Below are 24,992 nucleotides of genomic sequence, written 5' to 3'. Positions count from 1 at the left end.
TTACATGATGGCCATAGCAAGCCCTGGGGCAGTATTCCCTAATTAAACACATTCATATTCTGCAGCAAAATACATGCACATTCATGTGAAGAGGCCAGATTTTGCGGCCAGATGAATCTAAAAGAATCTTGGGTTTTCAGAGCTGTTTGGATTTCAGAATTGACACTGGGGATTGCAGACCTGCATTGACAAAGCAGCATTTTTCTTTTGCTAGTTCAAGCCCCGTTAAAGATCTGGGGGGAGTAGGGTGAGGGGAGGACAATCTCCCAAGTGCTCTTATCTAGTTCCTGGGGCTGGGTGTCTCCAGGTGGGACAGAGCCTTTTGCAGCTCAGAGTGGTGAGTCCCACGTCGAGGCCACAGTGCCTTCTCCTCTCCTCTCTTCTCTTCCCTCTGGGGTTTCTGAATGACTGGCCCCAGACAGAGTCGCATTTCACACTGTGGTTTACTGCCTGTAGCACCACGAGTCACCCACCTCAGTAAAGCTCACCCCCAACCAGAGATCATGGCGAGGGCAGGTTCTGGTGGTTGTCAGAATATGACTTAGGAACACAAGCTGCTGGAAATGGGCAGAGAGATGAGATGCATCACTCACTGCCACAGATTAATCACCAGCAGAGCTGGGTGGTTTCCCTCAGCCTTTCTACAAAAGTCACCTAGCCTGCAGGATACACCCCTGCAGGCAAGCCCCAGGAGGATTCGTGGGGCTCCTCCATGTGCTGGGAGAGTTGGCATTTATCAAGAAGGCACCTTGGAGAAAGGGGAAGAAGAACAACTAACATTTATTGAGGGTTTACTGTGCACCAAGCACTCTACTATGCATGTTTTAAAGAATGTCTAGTTGGATTCTCACAATAACCCCATAACATAAGCATATAAATGTTGTATATAATTATTTTCAGTGCACAGATGAGGAAACTGAGGGCCAGAGAGGTTCCGTAACTTGCCCAGGGGCATACAGCTCTCAAGGAGGAAAGCCAAGATTCCAACTAAGGTAAATGACTCTAGAGCCACGTTCTTAAATCCAGCTAACAGGAGGGTAGCAGCTCTTAACCCAGCCGGCTGCCCTGTCCAGCTTGCTAGGTCCCAGCAGAGCTCTTTACAAGAGATTCCAGACCAGTGCGCCCTGCTGCCAACCAAAGCCAAGTCCAGGTGCATCTGGCCTTACGGGTGGTCTGTCTGTCCATCCATCATTCTTCCATCTGCCCATCCATTTTGAGGCAGGAAAATATCATGAAGTCTCAGCCCTGCAATTCCTTTGTTTATCCAGCTATACTTTCCTATTCTGCAACCCGCATTCACCCCAGACCATGTCTTCCCTGCCTCTGAAAGGGGGGCCTCAGCAGAAATGCAAAGAGCACTCAAAGAGGTTAATTTTTCTTTTTTTTACTTTACAGACATATAATTTACACACTATAGAATTCACTCATTTAAAGTGTACAATTCAATGATTTTCAGTATATTCACAGGGCTGTGTGACCATCACCACTCTCTAATGCCAGAATATTTTCATCACCCCCAATAGAAATCCCCTACCCATGAATGGCATTCCCCACCCCCTCATGAAACTTATTTCTGCAATGGCAAAGCTAAGTCTGCGTATAGTTATGCCTAAGAGTTGCCCCTAGAGAGCCTCTTTTGGTGGTCAGATGTGTCCTCTATCTCTAAGCCAACTCTGTAAATAAACTCACTACCCGCCCCCCTCTACATGGGACATGACTCCCAGGGGTATAAATCTCCCTGGAATGTGGGGCATGACTCCCAGGGATGAGCCTGGCCCTGGCAGTGTGGGATTGAGAATGCCTTCTTGACCAAAAGGGGGAAAAGAAATGGAACAAAATAAAGTTTCAGTGTCTAAGAGATTTCAAAGAAAGACAAGAAGTCATTCTGGAGGTTACTCTTATGCAAGCTTTAGCTTGCAAACTACCACAGTATGTCAAGCCCCAACCAACAGTGTTACTGAAAACCCTAGGGAGTGCCCTGGGCTCTACCCAAGTCTCTATAAAAGTTTTTCTTAATAGGTTTATTCTTTCTGAAACTTTAGGCCTCCAGATTGATTCTAGGCCAGATAAGCCCTGAAACCCAGAGGTAACAGTCTCTCCAAGAACATCAACCAGTTTCATTCTTCTACCATGAAAGGTCAACACCTGTTTCCAGCACGAAGAAGTTAAAATGTTCATTGCCCAGATATTCCTGAAGATAGAGAATGATCAAATGAGAGTGTGGAGGTGTAACTGAGAAATTAGGATTTAACAAATGACTGTGACTACTGACTCACTATATAGATACTTCTTTTAGTGTCTATTGTTTTGGAATAGTCAGAAGGAAATACCTGAAGTTGCTGAACTGTAATCCAGTAATCTTTGATAATGATTGTATAACTACACAGCCAAAAAAAAAAAAAAAAAAAAGTCTATTGTCTATGTTTGTATGGATCTACTCCTAGATGTTTTATTCTGTTCCACTGATATATATTTCTCTGACAATACTACACTTAGTTAACATACCTCTGTTACTAGTCTTAAAATTGGGTAGAGTGGTCAATGGGGGGGGTGTAAGGGGTATGGGAGGCTTTGGGTTTTCTTTTTGCTTTTTCTTTCTTTCTTTCTTTCTTTTTTTGGAGTAATGCAAATGTTCTAAGAATGATCATGGTGACAAATGCACAACTAGGTGATGATACTGTGAACCAATGATTGTATACTTTGGATGGATTGCATGGTGTGTTAATATATCTGAATAAAACCACATTTAAAAAAAAGTAAATATAGGAGATAAAAAAACAAATCAATTGACCATAGATGTATGGGTTTATTTCTGGACTCAATTCGATTCCACTGGTCTCAATGTTTGTCCTTATGCCAGCACCATACTATATTGATTATCGTATCTTTGTAGTAATTTTGAAACCAAGAAGTATGAGCCCTCCAATTTTGTTCTTCTGTTTTGAGATTGTTTTGGTTCTTCTGGGTCCTTTGCATTTCCATATGAATTTTAAGATTGGCTTGTCAATTTTTGTTAAAAAGCCAGCTGGTATTTTGATAGGCATTACATTGAATCTGAAGATGGATTTGGGGAGTATTGCCATCATATCTATATTAAGTCTTCTGCTTCAAGACATGAACTGTCTTTCCATTTATTTGCCTTTAATTTTTTTCACTGATGATTTGTAGTTTTCAAGTACAAGTCTTGAACTCCTTTCATTAAACTTATATCTATTTTATTTTTTTAAATTCAGTTTTATTGAGATATATTCACATACCATACAATCATCCTTGGTGTACAATCAACTGTTCACAGTGCCATCATATAGTTGTACATTCATCACCCCAATCTATTTTTTGAACACTTTCCTTATACCAGAAAAAGTAAAAATAAGGATAAAAAAATAAAAGTAAAAAGAGAACACCCAAATCATCCCCCCTTCCTATTTTTCATTTAGTTTTTGTCCCCATTTTTCTACTCATCCATCCATACACTGGATAAAGGGAAAAAAACCACAAGGTTTTCACAATCACACTGTCACCCCTTATAATTTACATCATCATATAATCGTCTTCAGGAGTCCAACCTACTGGGTTGGAGTTTGGTAGTTTCAGGTATTTACTTCTAGCTATTCCAATACATTAAAACCTAAGAGGTGTTATCTATATAGTGCATAGGAATGTCCACCAGAGTGACCTCTCGACTCCATTTGGAATCTCTCAGCCACCGAAGCTTTATTTCATTTCATTTCGCATCCCCCTTTGGTCAAGAAGATGTTCTCAGTCCCATGATGGAGGGTCCAGATTCAACCTTAGGAGTCATATCCTGCATTGCCAGGGAGATTTACACCCCTGGGAGTCAGGTCCCATGTAGGGGGGAGGGCAGTGAATTCTGCCGAGGTGGCTTAGCAAGAGAGAGAGAGAGAGGGCCACAACAAAGAGGCACTCGAGGGGAGATCCTTAGGCACAATTATAAGCAGGTTTAGCCTCTCCTTTGCAGTAACAAACTTCATAAGGGCAAATCCCATGATAGAGGGCTCGGCACATCAAACAGCCAGTCCTCAATGTTTGTGAGAACATCAGCAACAATCCAGGTGAGGAAGTCCAACACCTCTGCATTTTCCCCCAGCTCCTCAGGGGGGCCCTGAATATATATTTTTATTCTCTGCCCAAATTACTTTGGGATGTGTTGCTATTTCACACTAACCTCTACAAAACTACCAGGGTTCACTTCCTTTTCAAAGTTCCATGTAATTATGGTATTTGAACAAACTGTATGAGTTAAATTGCTTAGGAAATAAAGATCCTGCACCAAATAAATATCTCTTCCCTTGGTTTCACATGGAAGTTGAAGTTTATCTATTTTATTTTTAATACTATTTCAAGCGGAATTGTTTTTATTTCATTTTCAGAATGTTCATTGCTAATGCATAGAAATACCATTGAGTTTTGTATATTCATCCTGTATCCTGAATTCTTGCTGACTTCCTTTATTGGTTCTAATAGTTTTTCAATGGATTCCTTTGGATTTTCTATATATAAGATCATGTCATCTGCAAATACAAATTATCCTATTTCTCCCTTTCCAATTTGGATGCCTTTTGTTTCATTTTCTTGCAAAATTGCCCTGGTAATTTTGTTGCAAATTTTATTTCATTTTCTTGCAAAACTGTTGAATAGAAGTGGTGGGAACCAACATACTTGATCCTAACCTGAGTGGTAAAATATTCAGTCTTTCACCATTAAGTATGAAGTTAACTGTGGGTTTTCAAATTCTTTTAGATACTCTTTTCCTAGCTTGTCAAGTGTTTTTATCATGATAGAATTTTGTCAAATGCCTTTTCTGTGTCTATTCAGATAATCATATTTTCTGCCTTTATTTATTAAATTACAGGTTAATTTTTGGTTTTTGAATTTCCAGAGATGGCGTTCCTTGGTCTACGGATAGGATGTAAAAGCTCTTTGCTCTGTGGAAGAGAAGGCAGAGGAGAGGATGCTCTCGGATGTGGAGAGTGCTCCACAGCAGGTGCTCCACTGGGCGGAGCCTTGGGGATGCCGGCGGCAGAGCTCCTGAGGATCTGAGAAGGGGGCACCTGAGTCTCAAAGGGAATGGCCTCTGCCATCTGACACGTGGGGTGGGGCCACCTTATGACTAGGAAGACGGGCCTGAGACAGCGCACTAAGTAGCTGCAGTGGAGAAGCCAAGGTTTTTCCCCCAGGGTGGAGGGGGCATGAATGTGTTACGGAGCACTGAAGGGCCAAAGAGGCCTCCGGGTTGGCGGATATGCTATGCCGGATGGGACCAGATGGGAATGAAGCCGCATCTCAGAAGCCACCCTGGGGGGAGGGCCATGCCCCCAGACTAGAGAAGCAGAACGCCAAGTTAGGGCAGAACGGCTCCCAGAGGCCAGAAGCCTCCCTCTGCACCTGTTCACCTTGTTAGTGAAGAGGGCTCTTCTAAAGAGTACAAGGTGGCAAAACATTCCCCCCACCACTGGACAGAGGAGAGCCACTGCTGGGGGAGGAGGGCCCCACACCACACAGGGCCACACGAGCTTGCACTTGGGGACAGAGTGAACAATGAACAAGCAAGGGCTGTGGAGGGCAGGCTTTGTGGTGACGAGAGGATGGGTATTCCCTGATTCCAGCATTCCACCTGCTGGCAGGAAACAGACACCTGTGAGGTCAAGGACCAGGTGGAGTGCTGCTGGTCTGACTGACAGGGGAATGAGCCAGGTGGGGGCCTCTCCTGCTGGGTGGGGCATACCTGGCAAGAGCAAGGGAACTGAGGACTCAAAGACAGTACTTGAAACTTTAAGCCTTACAATACAATAACCCTTCCTAATGTAAAGCCATCCTAGGGTGGGAGGAGGAGAAAATCCTGAACCGACTGAGTTTAACTTGGACTTTCTGAGTTTTCCTGAAAGAGCAAAATTACTTTTTCTGCCATCAGGTAGAAAGAGGCTTGAAATGAATCTAAATTTAGTTAGAGGAAAAACAAAGAAAGCATCGTTTATTTTTTTCACAACTGGGGATGGGGTTTAATTTATTTAACAGACACTAATTAAGCACTCAGCATGCACCAGGTGCTGGAGTGAGGGCAAGGGTGAGCAAGACACAGCTATTGTCTTCAGGGGAGCCACCGGTGCCATGGAGGGGAAATGCCTGGCCTGCCCTAATGGGGGCAGGAGGTGGCTGCCCCACTCATTCTCAGTCAGAGGAGGGACGCAGCATTTCTCTGATGGCTTTTCTGCTCCCTGGTCCTTGGGGGCTGGACTCCTCTGCTGGACTAAATGCTTGCCAGAAACCTCTTTGATGTCAGCATGGCAGAGAGGGGCCCTGGGGCTCAGAACTCTGAGGGTTTGAATAGATGACTTGCCAGGCACCTGGGGCACCAGCATTGGCATGTGCCCCTCTCCAAGCAAGCTTATCAGATGCCTTCTGAGCTAGGAGCCGAGTCTCTGTAGCTCTCAGGGTTTCTACATGCAGATGCCAGCAGCTACCTCTTGAAAAAATGCCAACAGCCCCAACTCACAGAAATCAAAAAAACTCATGAGACCCTCTCTTCCTCCAACCTGCATGTTTTTCACTTTACAGTTTACAAGCCCATTTTTTGCACTTGATTCTGATGGAAGCCCTGGAAGGTAGGCAAGGGGAGAAGCAGTGTGCCCATTTCACAGACGAGGAAACAGGGCCGGAGCAGGCAGAAGCTGGCCAAGATCATGCATGGAGACAGATGGTGGCAGACCTGGGCCCGGAACACAAGGTGAAGGTCTCCCTAGTCTGAGTGTCTTTCTGCCACAGAGAAGGAAGAGGGGCACAACATAAAAGAGACGATGAGACCCAGGAAGCAGGCAGGGAAATGTCATGGGGCCCATGTACTCACAAACTACCAGGAACAGGCTCCAGTGAAGGGTTTAGCTGACCTCTGCTGCCACCAAGTGGCAGTTCTGTAGATTACCAGTCAGGGGTGCAGGAGGCTCTGCATGGCTGTTTTCTTTGTAGGGCAGTGATTCTCAAAGGAAGCCCACGGGGACAAAACTATTTTCAAATAACACCAAGTTATCATCTGCCTTTCTCAATCTCATTCTCTCATAAGTGTGCAGTGTGGTTTTCCAAGGGCTACATAACAAGTGATATCACAACAGATAAAGGAAAACAGATAGGGGAATCCAACTGTCTTCTATTAAGCCAGACATTAGAGAGATTTGCAACTCTTCTCATTAATTTTTTTGGTTTGCGAAGTATGATTATTTTCATAAAATGTTATTTATATTAACATAATGGCTTATTATAACTTAAATGATTTTTTAAAATTCTGTTTCAATTTCTGGTAAATGTTGATAGATAAAATCCACATAAACAAAAGTTCTTTGGGGACTTCAGTAATTTATAAGAGTGTAAAGGGGTCCTGAAACCAAAAAGTTTGAGAACTGCCATTGTAGAGTAATGATCGCTGCTTTCATTTTGCCGTCTCCAATAAGACAAACCGGCTAAGTCTCTAACCCTAGGATACAGACACCAAAACTGATGCTTGCCTTGGAATTCTGTTCTGTTTTCAGCCTTCCTTAAAAATAGAGTTCTATTTATTTAAAGACATTCCTGATGGTGACACAGAAATCAGTGCCAGATAACAAGCTTCCTGAGGGCAGTCTCCCTCCACGGTCACCCCAGCACCTAGCACAGCAGCTGGCACAGGGTCAGTCTCAGCACATATTGTTTTGGGGTGAATGAAAGGGTGTGCTATATTGATTGAAGGAAACCCCCGAGTTGTTGGTTCCAACTATCCCACCAGATTACCTTCAGAAAAACCCAAGAGGAAACAGAGGCCATTGCTGGCTGACCCTTCCCAGATACTGGCGACCACATAAGATTTGTCTAGGCTGGGGGTGAGTTTCCTCATGAAGGTTGGGTTGCTTTCTTTTCCAGCACAGGTGCTCTTGGAGAGGGGTGTGTGCAAAGGGTGCTGGGAGCTCTGTATGACCAGCAGGGAGCAGCACGTAGGGCAGGGGCAGAGGAAGGGCTGCTACTCAGAGCTTTATTGAGGTTGGGTAGCACAGCAGAGCCAGAGAGCCTGGAAAGCAAGCGTCCAATGTGGAACCCTAACTCTGCAAGAAGATGTGCTTTTATTTTAAAAATTTATAAAAGCAATACATGCTCACTGTAAAAAACCAAAATACTATAGTGGGACACAAGCAAATCATCTTCATCAAAGTAGAAATTGAAAGCCTTCCGTATTAACAATTTGGTGTGTATCCTTCCAGACTGTTCCAGTGCCTACATAATTATGCATGTATAGAAATATGCACATATAATATAAATTAAAAAGAAAATGAATAACCTCATACATTTTATTCTGCAACTTCCTTCTTTTCACTTAATATTGCCAACATAATAATTCCATGACAATATATATAGATCTGTCTCATTCTTTTTGGTGTCTACATGATAGCATTCTAGAAATTGATTCACCTCAGTTTATTTAATCCCCTCTTCTGTTGATGAGCATTTAGATTCATTTCCAAAATTTCATTATTACAAGCAATTCTTAATTAACATTGTTATACTTCTGCTTTTACCCATTTATTCATGTTTCCTTTATTCCAAACACCACCCGTGAATGCTGCTTCAGTGGTCTGAAGATGAGCAAGGCTCAGCCTTGGTCCTCAGGAGGGCGAAGGCATGTGGGAAAGAGAAGGTGTGCAGATGTGACTGCAGCACAGCTGGACACAGTGCGACGGGAGACGTATGTGTTAAAGGGTCATGGAAGTTGCTGAGGGAGGAGAATCAAGGAAGCCCCAGACTGTAGCATTTGAGTTGTGCTCTGGCTGGCAGAATGCTTTCCTTTTCCTGGAGGAGGGAGTGAGGGTGCCCAGGCTAAAGAAAAGCAGGAAAGATGGAGGGTGGAAGGCAGACAACAGCTGGTTCAATGAGGTTTCTTCGATTACTCAGTTATTCCTTCAACAAATGTTTGAATGTCCACGATGCATCTGCCAGCTGGCTGTGGATGTGATGGGGTAAAATGGATGGCACACAGGAGATTGGAATGAAGCAATGGAAGATGAATCGGGAGGTACAGCTCTACTGCAGATTATGGAAGGTCTTGAATGGTGATTTGAGGCTCCATTTTTCTATGTCCCACCAACTTTCTCTTTTAAACACCAGGAAACAGGCATCACCATTGCTGCTGGTGATGTTTCCTGGGCTAGGCAGCAGGGCACAGTGTAGCCTTAGGAAGATTATTGAATGAGCGTGGTGGTCCAAGCCCTCCTCAGGAGCTTGGGTACATCTGAGCCTCAGTTTCTTCATCTGTAAACTGGGGCCAGCACTACAGCCTGCAGTTTACCTGCTCTTATTATCAAGATGACCAAGAGAACCTGAATGAGGTTGTTGTTGGATCTCAGGCTCATCAGGAGTGTCCTGTAGAAAACTCAGCTGGCCTCTTGAACACAGGACTACTTCCAAACAGACTGTGCAACCAGTACTAGCACTGGTAAGACACATGGTTTAGGCAGACTTAAGAAATACATATTGAGATGTATTATATATCTCTTTTACAGAAAAGACCTCAGGTGCATTTGGGGGTGGACCCGATGCCAGTGAGAATCTCTTCACCAGCATCCACAGTGTCTACTGGGCCCAGGGGTGCTGGGTGGGCACATAGACCCAGCCCTCCTGCACGAAAAGAACCACCTCTAATACGCCAGAATGCAAGAACCACTGGACCTCTTGATTGTCTCCAGCACCTAGGACAGCGTCTGCACATAGTAGGTGCTCAACAAATGTTTGATGACTGCAGCAATGAATGACTGCCCCAGGGCTGGAAGGATGGAGAATTTGGACTGCAGCCTGCAGAGATGCCCAGGGACCCTGCTGTGCCACAGGCTGTGAAGGCAACGTCTCCAAGGAGAGCACCCTTTGCTGTAGTAACAAGGTTTAAACTGATGAGATTGAACATTTTCAACTTCTTTATGGTGGAAAAATGCTTTGTACTAGGATTGAGTCTACAAGGGTAGGGGATTTTCAGAAGCATGCTCCAAATCACTCAGGAAGTGGGAGGGAGAGAAATCAAGGGAAATACTTTCAAGGAATAAAAAGAATTTAAGGATATCTCCCTCGCGGAGTATTAAGCCTGGGTTGGTGAGTGGCTCTGTCCTGTGTGCCAATTCTGAGTGGCTGGCAGTGGCTGCTTTGGGAAGGATTCTGAAGCTGCAGTGAGCTCATTAAGGGTTCTAGGATTGATTAGGGGCGCCTGTTGTAGGCACAGAATTGGGAATGAATCAGGACACATGCCACATGGCAAAATGACAATGGGCTCCTCACATAGATCCAGTAAGGAGTAAAATTTAGAAAATCGTGATCATTCTGGAAATCAGACTGTGGACAAGGAGTTTTGTTTTGTTTTTGTTTTTTGTTTGTTTGTTTGTTTTTGTTTTGTTATCCATGTGAAAATGCTCAGGGCCGCCTCCCTGATGCCCTTTATCTCCGAGTGCCAGCGTGATGGGCAAGGAGAGCTCCTCCAGGTTTTCTCTCCCTCCGTGTTTGTTGCAGCCATCAGGCCCTCCGCTCTCTACCCTGGGCACCTGGGTAAAATGCGTGAGTCGCTGCCCTTCGTGCCCCCTCACCTGTGTGAGGTGGGCTTCCCTCTGGACCGTGGTGATATCTAAGGGGTCTGAGCAGAGATGGGAATGAAGGTGGCCAGGCGTCTTTTGAAAGCCAGACATCTGACACCAGGAAAGACCTGAAGAGGTTTGCAAGTGTTTTTACTTGGAAACTGACAGATGACCCCAGTGCCTCCATGAATTCCTGGTGAGTTGACAGGGGTTGTGGGGCAGGGCCTATCTTATCCCACTTTTACCTGGCACGAGTCCAGCTCTGAAATCAATGGTGATTGATCAATGGTCCATTGCTTCCTTGCAAAGGTGACAGCTCACTGGCCTTGGCCGGGGGGTGAGGGACAAAGTGCTTGCAATTGTGAAAGAAAGGACTTCAAAGTCAGTGCTCTCTGCTGAAGGCCCACTTGGCAAGAGTCGGGGTGGGGTGGGGGACTGTTGCCCCCTTTGCTTCAGTAAATTCATCACCTTAGGTTCGGAGACACCTTTGGCATCAACGTTTCAGTGCAACGGAGCCTCAGTCAGGCGATGTCAGCCCTGAAATACGGAGGAGAGATAAGAGCATCGTCCAGCTGTGCTTACCTGTCAGCAAGGTCCAGAGGCCAAACCTGTTGGGAGGCTTGTTTTTATGAAGCCACAATGGGACACGTATCACCTGGTGCACAGACTGATGAAAGGCTGTGAGGTCTGTCTGGGGTGATTTACAACCGTTCAAAAAAGACTTCATAGAAAGAATGTATCTTCTTTCCTTGAACATGAATTTTCCTGAACTTGAAAGTAGGTCACTGAGATTGGGAGCATGGGTGTCACGGCAGAGGGTGGTCAGCCTTATTCCAGGAAGGTCCTGGGAGCAGGGAATCCTGGTGGAGCAGCTGGATTTGCTGGCCTCGGACCAGCCTAAGAGCCGGCACCCAGCGCTACCACCAAAGGCCATCTTCCCGTGTGGTCTGAGACTGGTTTCCCATGTAAATAGATACAACTAACCACAAGTTCAAAGCAAACCCCTCTGGTAGCATCTACTGGGTATCCAATTGTCTTTGGGTCACTCATATGTGTAGCCTGGGAGAGAAATCACTTAGTGGATGAAAGGAAATGAGGTGCTCTTCCTCCAAGAACTTTGTGGGGTGGGGCTGGGGCGAGCTCTGTGTCTGCTCGTTGGAGGAATCTGGAGGCCACCTGGAGGGGACATTAACCCTCCAGGCACTCGGAAACAATTTCCACATAATTCCTGCCATCTATGCTCTGGGTGGCTTGTGCTGGTCCCAGCTGACCCCTTCCTGGGAACGCACTCTGCCATATGTAGCCTTGCGCTCTCCCTCAGTGTAGAGGGTGATGGGGGCATTGTGGATGTCAGTTCTGCCTGGAGCCCCAATTCTCAGAGCCACCCGGTAAATTCAAATCCAGGACTTGTGAAAATGGGGTTCTTGGGTTAGGGCAGGGAGGTGGAAAACCTTGGGTGAGGCTTGTTCAAGCTGAGGCTCCAGACAAGTCACTGGAAACCTCCTGCTGCCCCCAGAGAGACCCCAGCCTCCTCTCCCTCCCTGCAGGGAGGTCGGCACCGCTTGCCCGGGAGCGCTTTCTAAAGAAGCCTTTCCAATCGGCTTGGTCACTGCTCTGGAAGGCAGGATGACCATGACTTGGTTGGCTAGAAACTTCCTCCTTCTTCCCAAAATAGCAAATCACCAGGGTGACCCCAAGGAGCAGGGCACGACTGCCTGGCTGGCATCCAGCCACTCCCGGGATTTGTGAGGTCTTGGCATTAAAACGAGCTGGAGCTGGTAGCTGAAGCTCTAATGACATGGAAGATTGGTCCTGAACTATTAAGTGGGAGCAGTGGGTTATAAGACACTGTGTAAAGTATGATCCCATTTTGGGGATACACAGAAAAACCACTTGGAGGCATAATAGCCAGGTACTGGGATTATGGGCATTTTAATTTTATTTCTGTTTATTTGTATTTTCTAATTTTCTACATAAAAGTGCATTGATTTTATGATAGGATTTTAAAAAGTTACTTTCATCTGTTAAATGGATGGGGGTGGGGGGTAGTAGGGGTGGCTGATACCTGAGCACAGCTTTAAGAACAAAACCTCTTCTCTCCCCTGCTCTGCATGTAACCCAAATACAGTAACTCTTCACCCAAGTTGTTGCTACCCTTTTCTTTTTTATAAGAAAGGGAAAAAATCCAGGAAAGTTGTGATTGTTGGTGCTTTAGTAAAAAGCTAAAAACATTTTATTTTAAGTCAACTTCTAGTACTTGTCCCAGGCTCACTATAGTCACCCCGAGGGACCATGTCCCTTCTCAACATCTACCATCTGCACCATACATGAGTCCAAGGCTGCTGCCCCACAAACGCCCCTGCCAGCCTGGAGGGGAGGCAGCGGTGAGGTTTTCTAGAGAATCCTGACCAAGGTGGGAAGTGGGCCCCAACACTCTCGGGGGAATTTGCAGTAACCAGGGTGGAAGCAAAGTAGTTTCTCAATTGACTAGAAAATGGGGTGGCTCACCCCACTTTGTTGTCCAAGGTTTGCTGATAACCAGTTTGGAGTTGGAGAAGGAGAAATAAAAGAGGAAAACCAAGGAACAGAAGAGGAGGCATTATGTGGGGGTTGGAAGTTGATCACCCACCCACCCCCTCACATTTCTGACTGGCCTCTTGTGTGCAGGGCTCTCTATTAGGTACCAGGGACATGGAGGTGAAAAAAATAGTCACAGCTCCCCTGGAACTTTCCTACTGGCTATGGAGTGAGGGAGCTAATCAGGCAGTGATAATGCAGCATGACATGGTAGGGGGTGAACAGGAACTGTGGGAGGGGGCTTACAGCAGGCACAATTCATCCCCCCCCTGAGGCATCAGGAAGGCTGCCTGGAGGAGATGGCTTCTAAACCAAGGCCTGAGTGACAGAAGAGCTGGACAGAAGGAAGTGCATGAGCAAAGCTCTTGAAGTGAGAGGGAAGATGGTATGTTTAAGATGGTGGTGAGAGATGCAGCTAGAGAAGGAAGCAGTATTAAGGAATGTTGCTTTCTCTGGAGGCAATGCAGAGCCAAGGAGGGGCTCTGAGCAAGGGAATCACTTGATCAGAAGAATCCTCAAGCTGCAGTGATCTTTCTGCAAGGACAAAGGGAAAAGGAAAGGATGCAGGAGGCAGGGACTGGTGGCAGAGACCTGCCCTCCAGGGCTTTAGGGTCCTCCTGGTGGCTCTGGTGTTCAGAAGGGATGTGGGAGATGGTGCCCCATGTGCATGGTGCCTTGTACAGTGAAGCTAGAAATGCCTCTCTCCAAAGGCAGTTGAAGCTGCTGGATGGGAAAATGGGCACTGCGAGCTCACTCTAAGCAGGTAAGTTCCATGCTGGCCTCCATCACTGAGGATGCAGCACATCACTGGTCACAGGGACAATGCCAGCCCCCAAACTAACACAGGTTAGACAGAAACTAATGACAGAGGAGCATTTCAGAAGGCTAGATGTTTTCATGATGAAGAAAAGAGGCTCAAGCTCCCAGGAGGCCCACTTGGCCGGGCAGGAAGCACACTGACCTGGCGCTCAGGGGTTTGTCACCGCGTGGTCCCCTCGGAGGGCCTGCAGCGAGAGCTCGTACCCGAGGAACATGGCTGCGCTCATGGGGAAGCCCCGCACAGCGTTCACGGTGACGCCCCTGAAAAACACCTTTGCACAGGGGGCCAGGTTATCACAGGGGGCACTGCCGAGGGGCAGGGAGAGGGAAGGCTGGTGGTGTCGCCTCAGCCCAGGCCCCCAGCCCAGGCTGCACCCCGCAGAGCCCAAAGGCCCTGTGCAGGCGCTAATTGCACAGGGAGCCCCATGTGGGCCACTCCCCTCGCCCACGTCATGTCTGATGGCCCTTTTGCCCCCAGAGCCTGGTACACATGTTCTAACTATGACAGGAAAACTGTGGAATGCCGCCAGCACCCACACACACTGGCTCGATGACTCTCTTGCACACACTCATACTCAATCCTCTGGAATCTGGAAGTCCTAACTCTCCACTCACTTTGCAATGATAGACTGAGCACCCAGCCCCCAGCCACTGTGACAGGGGTGTCACCAAGCATACCCAAGGTGGCAGCGAGAGGAAGGATGCAGGCAGTGCTTAAGTCTACGGGCATGGAGTGGAGGCGCAGCTCTGCCATCTAGTCACTGCATTGGGCAAGTGGCAAACTCTCCAGACCTCCCTCTTCCCCACTGTACAATGGAGGTAGTCACAGAATTTACCTGGTAGAGTGACTAATGAGATGGAGCTTTCAGAGCCCTTACACAGTATCTGACAGGTACTAAGCACTCACTAACTGTTAACTATCATCATCAGTTGTCATCACTGTGTACTGAGTAGGAGCTCAACTTTGATCATTTCCATGAGTGCTGATAATTCTGCCTTGAAAACTATGAGCAGCATGTGTCTGTCTTCCATCACTAGGGAGTATTACAAGATGCTTCCCAAATGCTTAGGACTTTCCTTTCCTTCCTGAATCTCATCCTGCTCGGTGCTGGAAGGGACTTGATAAATGTGATGTGGTTCCTGCCCTTGGGCAGTTTATAACTATTAGGGGAGATAAACCCTATTCTGGAACAATTATGGCATAACCCAGGAAGTGGTGAGAACAGATAAGGGCTTTGATGGGGTGGTGGGATGGGATGGGGGAAGCTGTCCTAAAGTGCATTCTCTGAGACGAAACAATAAAACTAAAGGCAATTAAGAGTCTCCTCCAGTGCCTCTTTGTTGCTCAGATGTGGCCCTCTCTCTCTAACTAAGCCACCTTGGCAGGTGATCTCACTGCCCTCCCCCCTACATGGGACCTGACTCCTAGGGGTGTAAATCTCCCTGGCAAAGCAGGATATGACTCCCGGGGATGAATCTGGACGTGACTTCATGGGATTGAGAACATCTTCTTGACCAGAAGGGGGATGCGAAATGAAGTGAAATAAAGTTTCACTGGCTGAGAGATTCCAAATGGATTCTCTGGTGGACATTCTTATGCACTATATAGATAAACCTTTTTAGGTTTTAGTGTACTGGAATAGCTAGAAGTAAATACCTGAAACTATCAAACTCCCACCCAGCAGCCTTGACTCTTGAAGATGATTATATAACAATGTAGCTTACAGGGGGTGACAGTACAATTGTGAAAACTTTGTGGATCGCACTCCCTTTACCTAATGTATGGATGGATGAGCAGAAAAAGGGGGACAAAAACTAAATGAAAAATAGGGTGGGATGGGGGGGGTGATTTTGGTATTCTTTTTTACTTTTATTTTTTATTCTTATTCTTATCCTTTCTGGTGTAAGGAAAATGTTCAAAAATAGATTGGGGTGATGGATGCATAACTGTACGACGGTACTGTGAACGGTTGATAGTACACCATGGATGACTGTATGGTATGTGAATATATCTCAGTAAAACTAAATTTAATTTTAAAAAAAAATCCTAAAGGCAAATGTCCACCTGAGTATAAACTGCCCAAGATCTATGAGACATAAGACATATATTAACTGACTCTTGCATAGTTAGCTCAGTCTAAGAACAAGAGCTGGTGCTGTTACTTTAAAGAAGTAGAATTCCAGCCCTTCCAGTGGGCCATTTCCTCAGCCACTGGGCACTGGGTGTCAGGGCAGGGGCAGGCTGCTGCCCTTGACTGGGACATCGGGTGGCCTGCCTGCAGGAGAGGTGCCTGCACCTTGAGACGCTGTGGCAGCCTCAGCGATGCAGCTTGGTTGGGAAGGGGAGAGAAGAGGGCCTCGGTGGACCCTGGGGCAGCCTTGGCCCTGGGGAAGGTTGCTGATGGTGAGCTGAGTGGCTCAGCCAAACCCTGGAGCGATTTAGGCAGGGTGCAAGCAGGATGCTTGCACATGAGAGCCCTCCTCTCGTATCTAACCTTTCTGGAATTCCACAGGCTCACCAGAGTGACTGAAAAACAGCAAGGAACTGGACCAGGCTCCGAGAGGAAAATTCCATGCTGGGTGCCCACACAGGCTCCCTGTGGTTTGGTCTCCACTTCTCTCTGCAAGGCTGAGCCAGGCAGGACCCAGCTTGAGGTGCAAGCCTCCTTGTCCTTAGCAGGGGCCCTTGCAGAACTGGGGCCCCTCAAATAGACAGCTGTGATCCCCTCCAGCAGCTGTGGTCTGCTCAGCTGAGAGACCTAGAGAAGGCAAACTGCGAGCAGAACTGCCGGCTCTTCCCCAAAACTTTCAGACCAGCCTCTCCCTATGGGTCTCAGGGCTCAAGTCCCTGCCCCTGCCATGGTCTGCAAGGCCCCAGGCCCTGGCCCTGCACCTTCTCTGGGATGCCTCTCGCTCCTGACACTCTGGGCAGGCTAAAGGCCTGTTGTTCCTCTGAGGCACCAGCTCTCTCCTGCCCCTGGGCCTCTTTTGGTTCCCTCTGCCTGGAATGCTCTGCAAACCTGGCTTCCATCCTCTGGCAGCCCTCCAGGGCCACACCAAGTCAGACTGAGCAGCCTCTCACACTCAGCGCTTCCTCATCACAGCGCTTTTCACACCTTCCTCCCGTCGGGTGGCTGAGAGCAGGGCTGTCTGCCTGGGTGGCCTCTGAACCCCAGCCCCTGGCCCAGTGCTTGTCCCAGACTGGACCTTCCACAGACATTGATCACATGAACCAGTGGATGGATGGTCAAATGAGTGAATGAAGGAAAGACCTCCAGCCAGACATGAAAAAGGAACAGCCTCTGAGCTGGTGGTGGATGTGGGATTCCTGGAGGAGGGGTTGGGCTCCTGATCCCTGAGGGGCAGCACTGCAGGGCCACCGAGCCCCGGGCCTCGGGAAGCTTGTCCACCCACAAATGTGCCTCTTGGTCTCTTGAGAGTCTGCCTCCTCCCATCACAACAAACCCCTTCACAGCAGTCACCTCTGTGACTTTGAAAGGATACCGCGTTGCTCCTCCGATTCCTTATTTCAGAGGATCCTTGGCCCGTGTGGTCCAGGGGGAGCCTCATGAAGGGTGGAGAAAGCATCCCAGGCAACCAGGCCTTTCTGTGGTTTCACTCAGGAATAACACCCAAGTCCACGGCCTTTTAACGTCCTCTATAATAAAGCTGCTCTACTGGTCATCATTAAGGGAGTTGCAAAGGGTTGACTCACACTGGGCACTGTTTTCTTCCTTTCCAATTTTTTATTATCACTGAGCCCTTCTTCCCTAGGACAGTGGGCCCAGGATGGGTGACGATGGCCTTGGGGTTTTGTGCCTCGGTGAGCCACAGTAAAAAGTGTGAGCACGGGTGTGGCCCAGAGCCAGGGTCCAGCCCTGCTGGGAACTGGAGCTGCCCCTCGGGCTCTGGGAAAGGGCTCCTCCTGCTGCTGCTGAAGATCTGCCTTTGAGTCAACCCCATTTTCCAGGACTTTGTGGGTGGGTTTCTGTTTGTTTTTTGTGTTATCATTTATTCTTATATACAAATGCGCACATTACAAACACCTATTTATATATACACATACACACAGGCCTGCTTAGCTGTGAATAATTTTGCAATGTATCACAAGAAACTCATAACGGTGACTGCCTTTGGGGAGAGGGCTGGGGCCCTCGGGAAGGACATTTAGACAGTATATCTTCTTGTACTTTTTGAAACTTCCCATCTACTTTTAAACTAATGCATTAAAAAAAATTAATTTAGAACCATCTGTGCATGAGGCAGTTAATCAAACTGAGTGTGGCTCTAAGTTAAAACCTGTGCCTGGATATATACTGTGGACCCAGCACTATTGGGATTAAGACAGTGATCATTCAGCCCCAATTTTGTTTTATCACAGAGCATAGCAATTTGTGGAGGAAATGAATATCAGCAATATATTTGCCTCTACAGACTTTTTTTTTTTTTGTATCTTTTTTTTCATCATTTTATTGAGATATATTCGCATACCACGCAGTCATACAAAACAAATTGTACTTTCGATTGTTTACAGTACCATTACATAGTTGTACATTCATCACCTAAATCAATCCCTGACACCTTCATTAGCACACACACAAAAATAACAAGAATAATAATTAGAGTGAAAAAGAGCAATTGAACTAAAAAAGAACACTGGGTACCTTTGTCTGTTTGTTTCCTTCCCCTACTTTTCTACACATCCATCCATAAACTAGACAAAGTGGAGTTTGGTCCTTATGGCTTTCCCAATCCCACTGTCACCCCTCATAAGCTACATTTTTATACAACTGTCTTTGAGATTCATGGGTTCTGGGTTGTAGTTTGATAGTTTCAGGTATCCACCACCAGCTACCCCAATTCTTTAGAACCTAAAAAGGGTTGTCTAAAGTGTGCGTAAGAGTGCCCACCAGAGTGATCTCTCAGCTCGTTTTGGAATCTCTCTGCCACTGAAGCTTATTTCATTTCCTTTCACATCCCCCTTTTGGTCAAGATGTTCTCCGTCCCACGCTGCCAGGTCTACATTCCTCCCCGGGAGTCATATTCCACGTTGCCAGGGAGATTCACTCCCCTGGGTGTCTGATCCCACGTAGGGGGGAGGGCAGTGATTTCACCTTTCAAGTTGGCTTAGCCAGAGAGAGAGGGCCACATCTGAGCAACAAAGAGGCATTCAGGAGGAGACTCTTAGGCACAAGTATAGGGAGGCCTAGCCTCTCCTTTGCAGCAACCGTCTTCCCAAGGGTAAAACTTATGGTAGAGGGCTCAACCCATCAAACCACCAGTCCCCTATGTCTGTGGTCATGTTAGCAACCATGGAGGTGGGGTAGGCGAATACCCCTGCATTCTCCACAGGCTCCTCAAGGGGGCACTACATCTTTTTTTTTTTTTTCCCTTGTTTTTCTTTTTTTTTTTTTTTTAACTTTCCCTTCTTTTTTAAATCAACTGTATGAAAAAAAAAGTTAAAAAGAAAACAAACATACAATAAAAGAACATTTCAAAGAGACCATAACAAGGGGGTAAGAAAAAGACAACTAACCTAAGATAACTGCTTAACTTCCAACATGTTCCTACTTTACCCCAAGAAAGTTACATAATATAGCAACATTTCTGTGAACTTGTTCCTACTATATCCATCAGAAATTAACAGACCATAGTCATTTCTGGGCATCCCCAGAACGTTAAATAGCTTATCTGTTCTTCTTGGATTATTGTTCCCCCTTCCTTAATTGCTCTCTACTGCTAGTTCCCCTACATTCTACATTATAAACCATTTGTTTTACATTTTTCAAAGTTCACATTAGTGGTAGCATATAATATTTCTCTTTTTGTGCCTGGCTTATTTCGCTCAGCATTATGTCTTCAAGGTTCATCCATGTTGTCATATGTTTCACCAGATCGTTCCTTCTTACTGCCGTGTAGTATTCCATCGTGTGTATATACCACATTTTATTTATCCACTCATCTGTTGAAGGACATTTGGGTTGTTTCCATCTCTTGGCAATTGTGAATAATGCTGCTATGAACATTGGCGTGCAGATATCTGTTCGTGTCACTGCTTTGCGATCTTCCGGGTATATACCGAGAAGTGCAATCGCTGGATCGAATGGTAACTCTATTTCTAGTTTTCTAAGGAACTGCCAGACTGACTTCCAGAGTGGCTGAACCATTATACAGTCCCACCAACAATGAATAAGACTTCCAATTTCTCCACATCCCCTCCAGCATTTGTAGTTTCCTGTTTGTTTAATGGCAGCCATTCTAACCGGTGTTAGATGGTATCTCATTGTGGTCTTAATTTGCATCTCTCTAATAGCTAGTGAAGCTGAACATTTTTTCATGTGTTTCTTGGCCATTTGTATTTCCTCTTCAGAGAACTGTCTTTTCATATCTTTTGCCCATTTTATAATTGGGCTGTCTGTACTATTGTCATTGAGTTGTAGGATTTCTTTGTATATGCAAGATATCAGTCTTTTGTCAGATACATGGTTTCCAAAAATTTTTTCCCATTGAGTTGGCTGCCTCTTTACCTTTTTGAGAAATTCCTTTGAGGTGCAGAAACCTCTAAGCTTGAGGAGTTCCCATTTATCTATTTTCTCTTTTGTTGCTTGGGCTTTGGGTGTAAAGTCTAGGAAGTGGCCGCCTAATACAAGGTCTTGAAGATGTTTTCCTACATTATCTTCTAGGAGTTTTATGGTACTTTCTTTTATATTGAGATCTTTGGTCCATTTTGAGTTAATTTTTGTGTAGGGGGTGAGGTAGGGGTCCTCTTTCATTCTTTTGGATATGGATATCCAACTCTCCCAGCCCCATTTGTTGAAAAGACCGTTATGACTCAGTTCAGTGACTTTGGGGGCCTTATCAAAGATCAGTCGGCCATAGATCTGAGGGTCTATCTCTGAATTCTCAATTCGATTCCATTGATCTATATGTCTATCTTTGTGCCAGTACCATGCTGTTTTGGCAACTGTGGCTTTATAATAAGCTTCAAAGTCAGGGAGTGTAAGTCCTCCCACTTCGTTTTTCTTTTTTAGAGTGTCTTTAGCAATTCGAGGCATCTTCCCTTTCCAAATAAATTTGATAACTAGCTTTTCCAAGTCTGCAAAGTAGGTTGTTGGAATTTTGATTGGGATTGCATTGAATCTGTAGATCAGTTTGGGTAGAATTGACATCTTAATGACATTTAGCCTTCCTATCCATGAACATGGAATATTTTTCCATCTTTTAAGGTCCCCTTCTATTTCTTTTAGTAGAGTTATGTAGTTTTCTTTGTATAGGTCTTTTACATCTTTGGTTAAGTTTATTCCTAGGTACTTGATTTTTTTAGATGCTATTGAAAATGGTATCTTTTTCTTGAGTGTCTCTTCAGTTTGTTCATTTCTAGCACATAGAAACATTACTGACTTACGTGCATTAATCTTGTATCCCGCTACTTTGCTAAATTTGTTTATTAGCTCTAGTAGGTCTATCGTTGATTTCTCAGGGTTTTCTAGATATAAGATCATATCATCTGCAAACAATGACAGTTTTACTTCTTCTTTTCCAATTTGGATGCCTTTTATTTCTTTGTCTTGCCGGATTGCCCTGGCTAGCACTTCCAGCACAATGTTGAATAACAGTGGTGACAGCGGGCATCCTTGTCTTGTTCCTGATCTTAGAGGGAAGGCTTTCAGTCTCTCACCATTGAGTACTATGCTGGCTGTGGGTTTTTCATATATGCTCTTTATCATGTTGAGGAAGTTTCCTTCAATTCCTACCTTTTGAAGTGTTTTTATCAAAAAGGGATGTTGGATTTTGTCAAATGCTTTTTCAGCATCTATTGAGATGATCAATTGATTTTTCCCTTTCGAGTTTTTAATGTGTTGTAATACATTGATTGTTTTTCTTATGTTGAACCATCCTTGCATGCCTGGAATGAACCCCACTTGGTCATGGTGTATGATTTTTTTAATGTGTCTTTGGATTTGATTTGCAAGTATTTTGTTGAGGATTTTTGCATCTATATTCATTAGGGAGATTGGCCGGTAGTTTTCCTTTTTTGTAGCATCTTTGCCTGGTTTTGGTATTAGATTGATGTTGGCTTCATAAAATGAGTTAGGTAGTGTTCCATTTTTTTCAATGTTTTGAAAGAGTTTGAGTAAGATTGGTGTCAGTTCTTTCTGGAAAGTTTGGTAGAATTCCCCTGTGAAGCCATCTGGCCCTGGGCATTTATTTGTGGGAAGATTTTTGATGACTGATTGGATCTCTTTGCTTGTGATGGGTTGGTTGAGGTCTTCTATTTCTTCTCTGGTCAGTCTAGGTTGTTCATATGTTTCCAGGAAATTGTCCATTTCTTCTACATTATCCAGTTTGTTGCCATACAGTTGTTCATAATATCCTCTTATAATTTTTTTAATTTCTTCAGGATCTGCAGTTATGTCACCTTTTTCATTCATTATTTTGTTTATATGGGTCTTCTCTCTTTTTGATTTTGTCAGTCTAGCTAGGGGCTTGTCAATCTTGTTGATCTTCTCAAAGAACCAACTTTTGGTGATATTTATCCTCTCTATTGTTTTTTTGTTCTCTATGTCATTTATTTCTGCTTTAATCCTTGTTATTTCTTTTCTTCTACTTGGTTTAGGATTGGTTTGCTGTTCATTTTCTAGCTTCTTCAGTTGATCCATTAGTTCTTTGATTTTGGCTCTTTCTTCCTTTTTAATATATGCGTTTAGAGCTATAAATTTCCCCCTTAGCACTGCTTTTGCTGCATCCCATAGGTTTTGGTATGTTGTGTTCTCATTTTCATTCGTCTCTATATATTTAGCAATTTCTCTTGCTATTTCTTCTTTAACCCACTGATTGTTTAGGAGTGTGTTGTTTAACCTCCAGGTATTTGTGAATTTTCTAAGTCTCTGATGGTTATTGACTTCTAATTGTATTCCATTGTGGTCAGAGAATGTGCTTTGAATAATTTCAATCTTTTTAAATTTATTGAGGCTTGTTTTATGTCCCAGCATATGATCTATTCTGGAGAAAGTTCCATGAGCACTAGAAAAGTATGTGTATCCTGGTGATTTGGGATGTAATGTCCTGTATATGTCTGTTAAATCTAATTCATTTATCAGATTGCTTAGGTTTTCAATTTCCTTATTGGTCTTCTGTCTGGTTGATCTATCTATAGGAGAGAGTGATGTGTTGAAGTCTCCCACAATTATTGTGGAAACATCAATTGCTTCCTTTCGTTTTGCCAGTGTTTCTCTCATGTATTTTGTGGCACCTTGATTGGGTGCATAGACATTTACGATTGTTATTTCTTCTTGCTGAATTGCCCCTTTTATTAGTATGTAGTGGCCTTCTTTGTCTCTCAAAACATCCCTGCATTTGAAGTCTATTTTATCTGAGATTAATATTGCTACACCTGCTTTCTTTTGGCTGTGGATTGCATGAAATATTTTTTTCCATCCTTTCACTTTCAGTTTCTTTGTGTCCCTGTGTCTAAGATGAGTCTCTTGTATGCAACATATTGATGGTTCATTTTTTTTGATCCATTCTGCGAATCTATATCTTTTAATTGGGGAGTTTAATCCATTTACATTCAACGTTAAAACCGTGAAGGCATTTCTTGAATCGGCCATCTTATCCTTTGGTTTATGTTTGCCATATTTTTCCCTCTCTCTATTAATATCCTTTATTGTACCCATACCGAATCTCTTTAGTACTGAACCTTTCTCCAAGTCTCTCTGTCCTGTCTTTGTTTCTCTGTCTGTAGGGCTCCCTTTAGTATCTCCAGTAGGGCAGGTCTCTTGTTAGCAAATTCTCTCAGCATTTCTTTGTCTGTGAAAAATTTAAGCTCTCCCTCAAATTTGAAGGAGAGCTTTGCTGGATAAAGTATTCTTGGCTGGAAATTTTTCTCACTCAGAATTTTAAATATATCGTGCCACTGCCTTCTTGCCTCCATGGTGGCTGCTGAGTAGTCAGTACTTAGTCTTATGCTGTTGCCTTTGTATGTGGTGAATTGCTTTTCTCTTGCTGCTTTCAGAACTTGCTCCTTCTCTTCTGTGTTTGACAGTGTGATCAGTATATGTCTCGGAGTGGGTTTATTTGGATTTATTCTATTTGGAGTTCGCTGAGCATTTATGATTTGTGTATTTATGTTGTTTAGAAGATTTGGGAAGTTTTCCCCAACAATTTCTTTGAATACTCTTCCTAGACCTTTACCCTTTTCTTCCCCTTCTGGGACACCAATGAGTCTTATATTCGGACGTTTCATATTATCTATCATATCCCTGAGGTCCATTTCGATTTTTTCAATTTTTTTCCCCATTCTTTCTTTTATGCTTTCATTTTCCATTCTGTCATCTTCCAGGTCACTGATTCGTTGTTCAACTTCCTCTAGTCTTGTACTATGAGTGTCCAGAATCTTTTTAATTTGGTCAACAGTTTCTTTAATTTCCATAAGATCATCCATTTTTTTATTTAGTCTTGCAATGTCTTCTTTATGCTCTTCTAGAGTCTTCTTGATTTCCTTCATATCCCGTACTATGGTCTCATTGTTCATCTTTAGTTCTTTGAGTAGCTGCTCTAGGTGCTGTGTCTCTTCTGGTCTTTTGATTTGGGTGCTTGGGCTTGGGTTATCCATATCGTCTGGTTTTTTCATATGCTTTATAATTTTCTGTTGTTTTTGGCCTCGTGGCATTTGCTGAACTTGGTAGGGTTCTTTTAGGGTTTGTAGACCTATTGAAGTCCTTATCTCTAATTTATCAGATCTACAGCTTCGTGGAGTACACTTTCTCTAACTAACCAGCAGGTGGCATCCACGAGCCACCTGTTCTCCACAAGCCAGTTCTCCCCTGCTTAGCCTTTTTGGTGAGTGGGGGAGTGAGTCTTGTGGGGTCCAATTGGTGTACCAAGCTTGCGTGTGTAGTTGGTGTTGCCTGCCCTGTATGTGGGGTGTGTTTCTGGGCAGTCGGGGAGGGGGGGTGGCCCTAACAATCAAATCTCCCTGATGATCCTAGAGTTTTAAAGCTG

At 44.7% G+C, this 24,992-nt stretch overlaps 1 protein-coding gene across 2 annotated transcripts in view; it reads right to left on the bottom strand.

The window, feature by feature from the left end:
• Positions 1–8,443: 8,443 nt before the first annotated feature.
• SLC25A48 (solute carrier family 25 member 48) overlaps positions 8,444–24,992 on the bottom strand; it is a 59,960-nt gene continuing 43,411 nt past the window's right edge. For both annotated transcript variants that reach the window (XM_037802205.1, XM_037802206.1), the window contains 2 exons: positions 14,131–14,260; positions 8,444–11,129 (listed from right to left, as the gene is read on the bottom strand). In XM_037802205.1, coding sequence (XP_037658133.1) covers positions 14,138–14,260 — 123 coding nt within the window. In that variant the 3' untranslated portion in view covers positions 8,444–11,129; positions 14,131–14,137. The remainder of the gene's footprint in view (positions 11,130–14,130; positions 14,261–24,992) is intronic.

This window comes from Choloepus didactylus, chromosome 13 (assembly GCF_015220235.1).
Source record: "Choloepus didactylus isolate mChoDid1 chromosome 13, mChoDid1.pri, whole genome shotgun sequence".
Classification (NCBI taxonomy): Eukaryota; Metazoa; Chordata; class Mammalia; order Pilosa; family Megalonychidae; genus Choloepus; species Choloepus didactylus.
Note: the sequence above shows the minus strand (reverse complement) of the source record. Positions and strands in the feature narration are given on the sequence as shown.